Source organism: Bolinopsis microptera, chromosome 9 (assembly GCF_026151205.1).
Source record: "Bolinopsis microptera isolate Bmic1 chromosome 9, MBARI_Bmic_1.0, whole genome shotgun sequence".
NCBI classification, from domain to species: domain Eukaryota; kingdom Metazoa; phylum Ctenophora; class Tentaculata; order Lobata; family Bolinopsidae; genus Bolinopsis; species Bolinopsis microptera.
This window is the reverse complement of record NC_087080.1, coordinates 1,988,450-2,001,391: the sequence shown is the minus strand read 5'-3', so window position 1 is coordinate 2,001,391 and position 12,942 is coordinate 1,988,450. Positions and strand designations below refer to the sequence as shown.

General features: G+C 38.0%; 1 protein-coding gene across 1 annotated transcript; it reads left to right on the top strand.

Annotated features, from left to right (window-relative positions):
* The first annotated feature begins 5,936 nt into the window (after window positions 1–5,936).
* LOC134820554 (uncharacterized) lies at window positions 5,937–11,413 on the top strand. Its single transcript, XM_063831000.1, has 11 exons — window positions 5,937–6,187; window positions 6,502–6,665; window positions 7,456–7,586; window positions 7,765–7,878; window positions 8,075–8,175; window positions 8,535–8,643; window positions 8,804–9,093; window positions 9,305–9,577; window positions 10,463–10,594; window positions 10,800–10,881; window positions 11,050–11,413. The coding sequence occupies exons 1-11, from the start codon at window positions 6,024–6,026 to the stop codon at window positions 11,224–11,226; spliced, it is 1,737 nt and encodes a 578-aa protein (XP_063687070.1). The 5' UTR covers window positions 5,937–6,023; the 3' UTR covers window positions 11,227–11,413.
* Window positions 11,414–12,942: the final 1,529 nt, after the last annotated feature.

Here is a 12,942-nt window from a genome sequence, read left to right as displayed (position 1 = left end):
TGTCAAATGCCACTCGTTGTGGAGCTCTTGCAGTTGCTATCTAACCATCGAACAGTTTAGCTTTATAGTCTCGACAAGTGGTTGCCGGCCCACCAGCGATGTTTCAAATTGGCCTCTTATATAAGAGGGATCCCTCCTCAGGAAGTTACTTCATTTTTGACTGACAGGAGAAATAGTCGAATGAAGCATTTTATCGCTCTTTAACTCCACACGTTTTGCCTAGGAACGCTATATTATCATATTTTAATATTTTTAATGTATATTTTTGTTGAATCTATCAGCTTGTAGAATGCAGTTACTACTGTTCAACTAGTTAATCTCATTTAAAGACAGCCAAAACTTTCGTTGCTTCGATTTTTGGGAGGATCAACGATCACTTCTGCGGAAGTTGAGGTTATCCGATCCAAAACTAATCTAAGTGGACGAAATCACAGTATAGCTGAGCAAATAAATCTTGATAATCAGCCATGTTATCAAATAAACGTGCTTTGTTTACGAGCGTCAGTAAAATGTAGAGTGTAGTAACTATGGTAACAGTATAGAGCGCTCTCTGCTACTTGCAGTCCGTCCTAGGACCTAGAAGCCCGTGAAGTCAGTAGGTAGCTCACGAGATTAATTTGGCGAGATTGCACCACGCACTGGTGGTGTAATTTCGTTTTTGGTTTGTTTTATTACTACGCTAAACGCTTCTCAGTGAAACACGAAAATCATGAAATGTCAAACAATGTTTATGACACAAGCAGTTGAAAACACAGTCATGAAAACTATTCTTGAGTTCTTTATTTATAATTATTTTGTAACCACTAACCAGTAAGTTTAAAGCTCAATGATATCCTGACAATGTTTATTGTGTGCACTTGCAGTGTTTTATTTCGAGCCAGCTTTTGCCAATCATTGATTTCCACTAGTTTCCGGGGTTTATATCACACTGCTGAGAATAAACATTGCTTCATCAAAGCAGCGTTCTAATTAATAACAGAAATCATTACCGACATTACGTTAATGACTTAATGTTATACTTTAAAAATGTAAATAAATTGACTAAAACACTTGCCTAAAAGTTATCCCATGAGGGCCCTTAACCCCCTGAGTTGGTGTGCACCTGCTAGTGACCAGTGTGTGACCAGTGTGTTAACTGCTAGTGACCAGTGTGTTAACTTTATACTTTGGAACTGTAGTTTATAACTTAACATTGTTCATTATGCCTGTACACTGTTGGTATTACATTATTACACTGTTCAGTGGTCATTCACTGCTGCCTTCACTGTTTGACTCACGTTCACTGTTCTCAATGTATTTAAAGAGATACAATTTATTTGCATTTCCTAATTAAATAGTGTTATATAATATTTATACAATAAACATGTGTGTATATTTCTAAATTGATCGTAATTAAACATTTTAAGGCGTTATGTGCCGAGTACTGCATCTCGGTAGTGCTCCTCGATTAATAAATCATAGAAACATTGTCGTGATCCATTCCACGTGTAACCCTTTAAAGCACAGATTCGCTTTCTTCAGAATTCTTTCCCAGCCCTCTCTTACTTTCCCAGTCAACAAAAGTAAAAAGTCGCCCTATAATTCCAATTGCACTTAGTTTCCATGTTGTGCATAGTGTATTTAAGTTCCTTTGGGCGCAAAGGTTCGCCTTTTTGGGAGTAAATTAGTGCACTTTAGCTAGCCACTACGTAGCGTTAACGAAAGTAAATAGTGGTCAGCATTCCCGATCTAAATATAATGGCGCCATCTGACACACAACCTTTTATTTACCTTTTCTACGTTTTCTGAAATTTTAGTCTTTATTGGAGCTTATCTTCATGCATTTTCTTTTTGTTTCCCTCTTTTCAAAGTCACTTAATAAGTTATTGCTAAGTTTCTGAAATATTGTTACTGTGCAATGTGTGCATTGTGCAACACTCCCAGCTCTCGGTATTTACCTCCTACCTGTAACATTTAAATTTAGTCGTAAAGTTACTTGCAAAGTAAACGGTTTGGAACCAAGAGGAAGTATTGAAAAAGAGGTTACAATGTCATCATACAAAATATCAGAGCGGATAATGATGAGATCGTCAGAAAATCAGATTTGGTGGTTGTCTCATTGTCTCAACCGTTAGGTTAACAACGCTAATTGAATTGTTGAATTTTTCTGCTTCACGTGTTTATTAAACACGTGAATCAAGGTAATGACTGATTGCTTTAACATTTGATATCCATATATCAGTTTTATGTTTATATGTGCTCCGATTTCGCTGAACTATTTTACGGTTTTATATTTTGTTTGAAATAAAATTCTTCGTTTAAATTTTAATGTGAATCTTGATTAAAATAAAATTCCATAATATGAGTATGACGTAGAAATTCTGATACGTGATTGCTCTATTTTCCTTCATTTAGTCTACTCATCAAATGAAACTCGATAACAGAGTATAACATGTATTATGGTTTGGTTGGTTATAGAACCCCGGAACCCGTCCCCAGTCTCGTATCGGAAAATGATCCAACTCAATTCTGATACGGCTGGTACCTGCAAGATACGGCTGGTACCTGCAAGAGTATTTATTAAGCATTTATAAACTGTCACCAATCACCGCTCCACCCTGGTTTTACTAAACCAGAAGACATAAATCTGAAATAGAGAGAGGGGTCTTCCGCTATTGGTAATCAGCCGAGAGAGAGAGAGAGAGAGAGATATTTAGCTATAGGTATTACTATACCGGAGATCTTACTTCCAAGTTTCAGCAGTTCCCGATGCTGCAGACTGAGCATTACCTCTATGTACCACGTGGGGTGCCTCGTGACCACACCCCGTCCAGTCACAGCTAACCTCCTGTGTCATGTTACCCTGACATCTGACAGTGTGTTTAGTATAACTGCTTATTGCCGCTCATGATTATCACGCGTGATAATTGGGGTGTAACGCGCGAGCGGGTTTTCAGTCACCGTTTATACTTATAAACCCCTGATAGGATTCGGTATAAATCATTGCAGTATTAGGTTCTTCAGGTAAATTTAGGCAGGTTTTTAATTTAATTACTATTCAAGTCTGCAGTGCCAGAATACAATATTGCATTACGTTGGTTGATAGTTTGATTTAAAATGAACGGCACGATCATGCTTTATATTCACTCTCAAGTTGAAATAGATTGATTCATTCTAAACTTAATCAGAATGTTGCCTTACTAACTATGTAATTTATGGATATATAAATCTCACGATTTAAATGTAATTCTGTAAAATTTTGAGCGCTTGTAAAATCAATCGTCGCTGTCTAGCACTATCGTAGTTGACTGAACTGTTTATCGTCTTCTTGCAAGTCTTTAATCTGTATGCCTCAGTTTGGACTTGGTAGTAGAGATTAAGATTTAGTCGTCACGTGCCATCACACGTGCTATCACACGTGCTGTCACACGTGCTGTCACACGTGTTATCACACGTGCTGTTACACTCTGACTAGAACCGTCTAACCTGTCTAACTAGAACCTGGTACTGGTACATTAGAAAGTGCGTATCACTGCTCACGTCATGAAGAGTATGGTGTGGTACTAGAACCACCCGAGCCCTCTACCTACCCTCCGGAACTCTCTGGACGCTTACAATTATTTTTACTGTTCTGGTACTGGGAGTGCATGAAAGTCACTTCTTATTAGTGGATCTGGTGCTAGCGAGCAAAGTCAAACCGTCAGTGATCAGTGCTAGTGCTAGTGAAGATTGATTAAGTGACAACGTCAGGAATCACCGTCAAGTTGGTTCATTCTTTAATTGAAGTTCACAGTTCAAGTTGGATAACTCTTCAATTGAAGTTCACATGTCAACCCTCCAGTAAAGTTTAGGTATCCATGACCAGGTTAGGTAGTGGTAATTCAGAGTATGGTTCTACTACCACCACGCGTATATGGTAGCGGAACTCTCCCGAGCTCATTACATACCTTTACTGGTGCTGGTAGTAGTAGTCGAGAGAAGGCGGTATCAACAGGCGACATGTAGTTAATATGAGCATCATAATCTTATTGTCTCGAGTGACATGGCCTCAATTCCAACTGCCAACATCTCATTTGCGTCAACCTCCAGTTAAGGAGTTAGCGTTGTCTTGTTCACTTTGTTAATAAAAAGCTTTCATTTCCTGTTTCCACAGTGAAGTTAGTTGCGCTATTGATTCTTGTTCTAATAGTAATAGTGCAGTAAGAGTGAATTGTAATCTCATCCTAAATGCATTTAGTGTTGAGTACATCAGAGTTGCAACCGTGTGTTTTGATTGCTGCAATGCTGTAAATCTGCACCACTTCTTCGTAACGAGAATTTAGTTGACTCCATCACGCTTCATATTTTTAGTCTACTATTTATTTTAGATATCATCACTATTATATGAGATGATCATGCTTGCTTGATTGAAAAAATTATAAATATTTTCGGTCGCCAGTTTAGTGCCTCCTTTTAAATATCTCACATTCTTTAAAGGTTGCAGGTATATTATCTTGTTGCTTTACCAGTGCATCAGTAATACTGATTCAGTACGCCACATACCATTGACAGCTATCACTTCAATGCTATAGCCGATCACTTGACAGCTTATTATTTTATTGTCGAAAATATTTGGGCGAAACATTTGTGTCACTACCAAAAATAGGGAAAGTTTGCGTACAATTTATTAAAATATGTGTAAAAAAGTAAAATATGTGGGTGTGTTCCCTCGAGAGTGACTAATTACTGTCAACTCTCACTTTGACATTTGAGTTTTAAGACAGCTATGTAGTATTCCCAGGGAAAATCAGGAGCGGATTTCCTGTGATTGACAGAAATATAATTATGGTTTTTTGATGTGTCTTCTTCACATATTTTGAAGGAAACGGTTACATTGTCAAACCATGAACTTGTTTAACTTTGTGACAATAATTTAAGACCTGGTTATAGCTCGCACTTCATCTTACCAAGCATTACCATCACCTGTATTATAAATATTTGCTGCTGTTTAACGTAAAACAAACCAACTCCTCAAAATAGCCGGTAACTCTGGCCTCTTGACAGTTAACCTCGTTTCATTAATTTTATGGGCAGACAATTATACTTACAAAGCCGTTTGACGTAACCAATCAAACTGAAATTACTAAAAAAGAAGTGACTGCAGCAAGCGATTGATTTTCCTGACTATATGAATCTTTGTCACATCCCGACAATATCAGAGGTGTTCAGGTGAGCCGGCCATATTAATACACGGGGATAACTCGAGGAGAGGTTCTGCGTGCTAAATATTAAATGTTGTTTGTGCATGATCAAATATAATGAAATGAAATCTTGTCAAGCCATCTAACTGGGATAGCGCCTAAGTATGTTGAGGATTTCAGTTAATGAATTGCTGTGCAGTGTGCGTACGGTCGGAATACTTTACTTTTTTTCCGTTCACCTCACTTATTAGTTGTTGTAGTGCTTGATATTCTGTTTTAACTTTATGACTATTTTGTTATTCTTGTTTCAGTATTTGTTTTTGGGATTTTAGTTCTTAAATAGATATTGATATTGCATTTATAACCTGGGAAGCGTGGCTGCTGACGTTGAAGGCAGATTGCCAAATTTACCGTATTAAACCGTATTTATGTCACTCTCTGGGAGTATTTTGGGGAGTTTACTTGTTGATCTTCCTGGACAATACATGTATTTGACGCGGGAACGTCATCCATAGAGATCCATAATCATTGCGGAAGTCAAATACTCACCAATGATACCTTTTAAAGTGGTGAGATTGGGGGTGAGGGGGTGAGGGGGATTGCAGGAACAGGGTGGGTGGTATAATAGAGATTAGTAGTTATAGTGTTCCCACGATTAGGCCAGACTCCAGAGAACGACATTACTGGTTGGTTATAACTTGCAGACTGTCAGTGCAAGAAACCACCCAATTTATAATGCGTTATTCCTCATCGTTTAACTAGCCTTTTATGCACGTGCAAAATTGTCACGTGCAAATCTGTCTCCACAATTCTCTTCTAGTTGGCCCTACCTTAACCTTCTAACACCTCAGTGCGACTATAGCAATGTCACATTACGAATGGAAACTGGACTCCCCCGACACTGGAATGGGAATTAACATTGCTCTGGGCATCATGTCCTTGGCAGCCCTCATTGCCATTGCTGGCAACCTCCTCATCATCATCCTATTCTTGAAAATCAAGAGAATCGCTCGGCTCACTCCTCACATGTAAGTTACACCTGACTTGTTTTATGTTTGTGTAAGGTGATCATATTTGATTTTTCCCCACCCTCACGGCAAAATGATATTTAGAGATAGCAAAAGAATTGTCGATCAAATGGTTAAGGATTTGATTCGAATCCTCACTTTGCCTAACTGTTCAAGACTACCTTCCCATTTACCACCCACGATTGACGTATTCCAATTTTCAAGGGTTGCTCAAGGATTTTGACAGTTATAAGTCTGTGCAGTGTACCCACATACTCCCATACATAATCACCCTGTATTTGATAAACACCCCACCAACCATTACACTTCCCCAGATTCCTGACCAACCTGGCGCTCTGTGATCTAATCCTCGGACTGAAGCTGCCCGTCTTCTTCCTGGTGACACTGGGGCACAAGAATGCCTGGATCTTCTCCGATCCCACTGCTTGTTTGATAAGCGGAGTTGCTGATTCCTTCGCGTTCAGGATCGTAGTTGCTGGTCAGTCGTTAGCTTGTTGTAGTTATAACTAGCTGTCTAGTCTCAATATTAGAGTTAACCTTTAGTAGTGGAACAGCAATACTAAGGTAATGGGACTTAAATGGTAAGAAGATGACGATCAGACCTCATTATTAGAGTTAACCACTCCAAATTATGTCAACATTTTGTCAGTTGTCGTAGCTTTAACTAGATAACGAGGCTTTAAATTCAATATTCTAATCACATTCTGGGTTTGCTGGGAAAGGGGTTTACTGCAGAAATTCCTCGTGAGGATGGATTTTAAATTAATGAAATTGCAAATATTGATTAAGAAAGCAGCCCTGTCTGTACGATCATATCGTGCTGTAAATTCAAGTAAAGCCCCATAATCGTTACAGACATGATTAGTTACCCTAGAGAATTGTACTATTATGCCATTATTATAATGAGCCCTATGTCTCAACCACCATTTTATTTCTTGTAATAAAGGAACAGTAAGCAATTTATTAGGTGGGCCCCCAAACAGCAGTCTCGATCCACATATTAATTAAGATGTCGACTTGTTCAGGGAAATGTCTTGTGATTTTATAATTAATATCTGTAACGAAGGCCCATACTCAGAAGCTTTTAAACTTCCTCGCAATCCAATGTTCCCCCTAAAAATGTTCTTATGCCCTAAAAAAAGAAAAAATGTAATTTCTTCTAGTAATTTCCTTTTCAAAACGTCCTAAAACCCACCGTATATCAAATAACCCTTGTAACCTTTCCTTACAGCCTCTCATTTCCTTCTTCTAACCCTTTCCTCACCCAGGCATGATAGCAGTTGCAGTTGACAGATATTTAGCTGTAATACATGCAGTGAGGTACCCAGCTATAATGCCAGAAAAGAGGGCCTTCATTGTGGTGTACTTAATCTGGCTCTACTGCCTTTTTTGGAGTTTGGTGAGTCAGACATTTGGTGACACTTTTAATTTAATCGAACTTTTTAATACAGCAGACTGGTCGTTTGAGTAAATTTTAAATGCAGTAAAATATGCTACTGAATCTCCGCCCTATTTAATCAAGTTAAACTGTACTTACATTTGTTTTCTGACAGGGTTGTTTAAACTTACTTTTTCAGCTGCCAGTAGCCGTGGGTGCACTGACCGGCGATAAAGCTGTGTACACATTTGATGACAGCCATAATCTCTGTATTTTCTCCGGGGGTGAAAAGCTGCCTCGACCTATTTATAGGGTGAGTTCTCAACACTTTTATCCGTTAATTTTCTTTTCGTGGTATGGAAAAATTACCTTGTATTGGTAATAATGACATATCTTGAATCTGAAATATACACAATTTACTACATACTTTTTAGAGCTTCCAATTATAATAACATTCTATCTATTGTAATTACCGTTAGTTTCACTTGTTATAATTAAATATATTTCAGACTTACTTGGTGTTAGATCTACTTCTGAATTTCGTGGCACCACTCACTGTCATGACAGTTTGCTACTTAAGAATAGCTCTGAAAGTTCTCGAACCAAAACAGTAAGTTATCATCCTCCTAAATTTAACTTGTATGGCTTGATTGGGATAATGGTCTCCGGATCCACATTTGTTCTTATAAAAAACATACATAATAATATGTGGGGCTGTTTTCTGACAAAAGTTTAAAGACCACTCAAAAATCCGAGGCTTATAAACACTTTTTTGACAAATTTTTGCATTTGAGGTGTTTCAAAAGGGAGTTTCTTGGGGCCGGCGATTGGTTCTGATGGTTTCTGATGGTTTTCAGGGATAGTTCTTGGCCCAAAGAAGCAAATTTGTCAGAAAACGACAGTGTAAACTTGTCAACTTTTTAACGTTTGGAACGATATATTTGATCCTAAATTTAATGAATCTTTCAGAGTTGGGAACACGTTGAAACGAATCATGAGGCACGCTTCCCTAACAATCAGGAAGAGCAAATCCTTCTCTGATGGCGGAGAAGTTATCGGAAATAGTACCGCAAAAGACGTAAGTTGAATCAATCAGTGAATAACAGTGAGATAACAAGCCTTGAGGTTTAAATCAGTTACATTTAACTCATCTCAAACACTTCACAGATACATAACCTTAATCATATTTATCAAACATATCCTCAGTTTCATTATATTTACACATGATCTCTCCTCAGAGTGGTATAGGCATAATGGTAGAAGGGTGCGAGTCAATGGACGACTACAGTGAAGGAACAGAGGACTTCATAGAGCTCCCAGCCATAACTAAACCGTCAGTCTCAGACATAACTGACATTTCAGACATTCCCCCAAACAGTCCCAAATGCTCCAGGTCCAGCAGTCCCCTTCACAATAAACACAACCCGCTGAGGTCGAGCAGCAAGGTGCGCTCTCAGTCCGGACCCACTTCTACTGCAGTAACACCCCGCGGGAGAGGCTGCTCAGATAGTCCACTCAACACTTCCCCGTACGTTATCTTTATTAACATTTGTTACTGTTAGACATTCTAAACCTTGGTGCTCTAACATGAAATATCATCTATGAAATTAAATATTTTTAAACAATCATTCCGAATTTTCATCCCCATTCAAAACAATAACTGAAGTTTTAATTCAAAACATTAACTGAAGTTTTAATTCAAAACAATAACTGAAGTTTTAATGACAATGTTTCTCCAGGAGATCGCAACCAGCAACCCCGACTCAAAGAGTATTACCGTATCCAGGGAGGCGACACAGCCGGGCAGCAGCATCCCATTACACTCCCTCTCCTGTTTCAGCAAGGTCCGCCTGTTCCACCCCAACTCACAAGCTTTATCACAGCAAGTACCAGACATCTGGTGCTGATCTTAGGTCTGGCATGCCCAAATCTTCCTCTCTCAGCCTCACTCAGACTGCTTCTCCTACTCGACACGCTCCGAAGAGATTCTCCTTAATACCTCAAACTTCAAGGTCAGTTGTAAAATGTTTACTGAAGTCACCTTGTTTAGATGATCCAAATTATATTTTACCTTTACTGTGTGCTTCGAAATTTTTCTTCAGAAACCTCCATTTTGATAGTTCTACATAGGAATGTCAAGAACGTCGAAATATTCATAATTTTGTCTCCCTAATTTTGGCTACAATTTTAAAGTATTCTCAATGCTGCGGTTCAGTCTTCGAGTATTTCTGACTCTAGTTAAACTGTACTGTCAAAATTAGAAGGATTTATATGATTTAACATCGAGATTCGAGTAGAAACTGTTGAAATTTGAAATGGTGATAGGATTTAGTGATTAGCAAATGTTAATTAGTGCACTCTAACCTGTCGCTTGCATATTTAGCTCTCAGCTCTCCGATAGAGCACTGTCAGTCGACAAAATAGATTATATATAATTACATATTACATATATAATATTTATCTGATATCGGACCCTAATTATATCTCTTATATTCGCCCATCTTAGCTACGAACTTGTGTGATGATTACAGTTATAGATAAAACTACCTGCCATATTATTATTATATTATCAAAGTATTTATAGAGCTCAACCCGTCTGAGATAAACCGGACAATCGCCTAATTTAGGTACATAGAATGGGCTTTCTTGAGGAAGTTAGAAACCGCACGATCGCGGACAATGTTTTATTTTGTGAGCAAACAAACGGTTTTGCAAATCAATGAGCATTCAAACTCCAAGAAATTATCGCATGTTTTAGATAAGCCTCCAACGGCTTCTAATTTCCTTGAGAAATAGCATTCTCACCTGACTCCTGTAAATTTCCTTATTTAAGCAAGTAACCGGAATTAATAACGATAATAACATTAATAAAGATAATAACGATATATTTCTTTCAGATTCGGTTCTGTAGATAACCACTCCATGCACTCCTCTAACCGCAAGATGTCTATTGGTGTTCTGACAAATTCAGTCATGTCCCAGCTAAGACGAATATCCCACGCTTCAACCGCGTTCAGCAAAATGAGCAAGTAAGTTATTTCTTGTACTGTGCTTAATTCTCATTTTTGCTCATGTTAGAAGGCTCTCTTTGGAGAAGAATATTGTTCATTTGAAGGCATAATTAAAGTCTGAACCTTCGGTATGAATGCTTTTGCTTTAGATTTGCGAATCACTAATATATTTGTTTTGGATTGTAAAATCCCAGAATTCCCAGCTAACTAATGAATCGTTCAGGTATCAGCAAAAGATAGCAAGAACCACACTAATCGTATACCTCTCCTTTTTCTGCTGTTTTATCCCTTATATTTCAAGCCAGGTACGTTTAATTGCAATCAACTTTAATATAATTATAGATTAGTAAATCCTTTTAAATATTTTGTTCCAATGACAATGCCATATCTCTGCATCTGTCTCAAGTGTGAATTTTGAAACACCTAATTTATTCTATCTCTGAGATTCAGTATAATGACAGTCAACCTTTCAGTTGGTGTTAATAATCTACAGCTACATTGGAGACGACCGCATGTCTTTTAGAACACACACTTTTGTTTTTGTTAGTGTATGTTTTGTTTACTTCAATGCATGTATTAATGTTATTATTTACGGAACCATGCATAGAAACATTCAGAAAACTCTAAAAGGTATATTTGGTCATAGTTGATTTAATTTGTGATATTTTTTATTGATTTTGATCAGATATTTTATTTTTATTGAGGATGATTCAATTTGAAATGAAATACAGCATTTTTTATCTTGTGTTTATGAACAATCCAAATGTAAATAAAGATTGCCGATGTCAAAGAGGCTGGCCTGTAAATATGCTTCAAAAACTACATACTCAATTAATGAATCTAAAATCAGTACTTTATTTGACATTAAAAACTAGTAGATTACACTGTAAACACTTATGTTGTCCTCTCTGGCAATCTGTTTCATCTCCAAGACCAACTGTTGATGGACAGCTCAATCCTAGGGTGATCTGTCTGGAGAAATGAAAACAGTTTTATGACGTTGAACTTTTATCGGTCTTGTCTGATCGTCTGATTTTCGGACAACTCCAAGACGTGGATTTTCATCAATCTGCATTCTGCAGAAACATCTCGCCAACTTCATCGCACAAATTCCTTTCGCTAGTTTCTTTTCGTTTATATAGACCATAGTACCAGTTAAAACTTGAAAGTCATTAAGAGTAGCATCAGAAGTCGACGCGGGTAAAATGTGGTAAAATGAGATTCACCACTACCACTTACAGAGTCCCATGTAACTATCTACCTCGTCTGGCCTAATCAGTCTGCAAAAAAGCACAGCATATAACTATAAGGATGGAATTGTCGAGCTTTTGCGCTTTTTCCATGTGTTATCTCGGAACCAGCTGATACCAGAACCACTACTACCGTCTACCACTGGCACTACCAATAACTGTTTTATTCGATCTTTTCATTTATGATTAAAGCACGTCCTTCATGCACTCCTACTAAATCGTTCGCCCAAATTTTAAGAAAATTCTTGTGAAAAGGCCCTTTGGGAATGAAAGTGTTCTAGATCGGTGTATTTTTGGACGCTGATTCCGAATCATCCCCCATGACGACATGACGTAGGGTTAAAATGTTTCCTGGAGAGTTATGGGCAAAAAACCGTTTTGGTCACGTGACAGCCTACTCCTAGTAAAATACGAATTCGATTGTTTAGGGCCCGGGTTAGGGTTAGGGTTGTGGTAAGGGTTATGGTTAGCTTCGGGGTTATGGTTAGGGTTAGGGTTGGGATTAGGGTTTATGTAAAACCGTTTTGTACGGCTGCAAAACCATAAAAACCAAAGTCACGTGAAATTTTTGGGCGAGCGAATTAAGAGCCTCCTTCATGTTATGGAGCCAGGGCGTACGGACTGGCTACGCCTAGATAAACTTAAAGCACTCCAATCCCATTACATACTACTGCAATATACAACAAATTTACAATAAATTACATAAAATGCATAACATTATAATCAACAAAATATGTATTATACAGATTACAACAAATACAATTCATTATTAATATTAGTGTGGCCCAGTAATCAGCTTTTTAACTGTAAGGCCCAAACTTGCAGCATCTTCCCATGTGGTAAGTCTCCAGACTAAATGTGACGACACAATATTTAGTTGAACACGTGTTCCTGAGTATCTGCTTTCCCGGGCAAGTTAAATGATTATATAAATTGGATGTGGTTTAACAGTAAAACTTCGAGGGTGGTACTGGTGGTTGCTCAATTCCTACTTCTCACGGAGAGGAATAAAATAACGGTGAATCAAGCCTCAGGAGTATCCAAACCAGCCTAGCCGGCTGGCCGGCCGACGGATCAAGTCTGCTGAAGTTCGGGAAGTATTCACAATGTAACCCG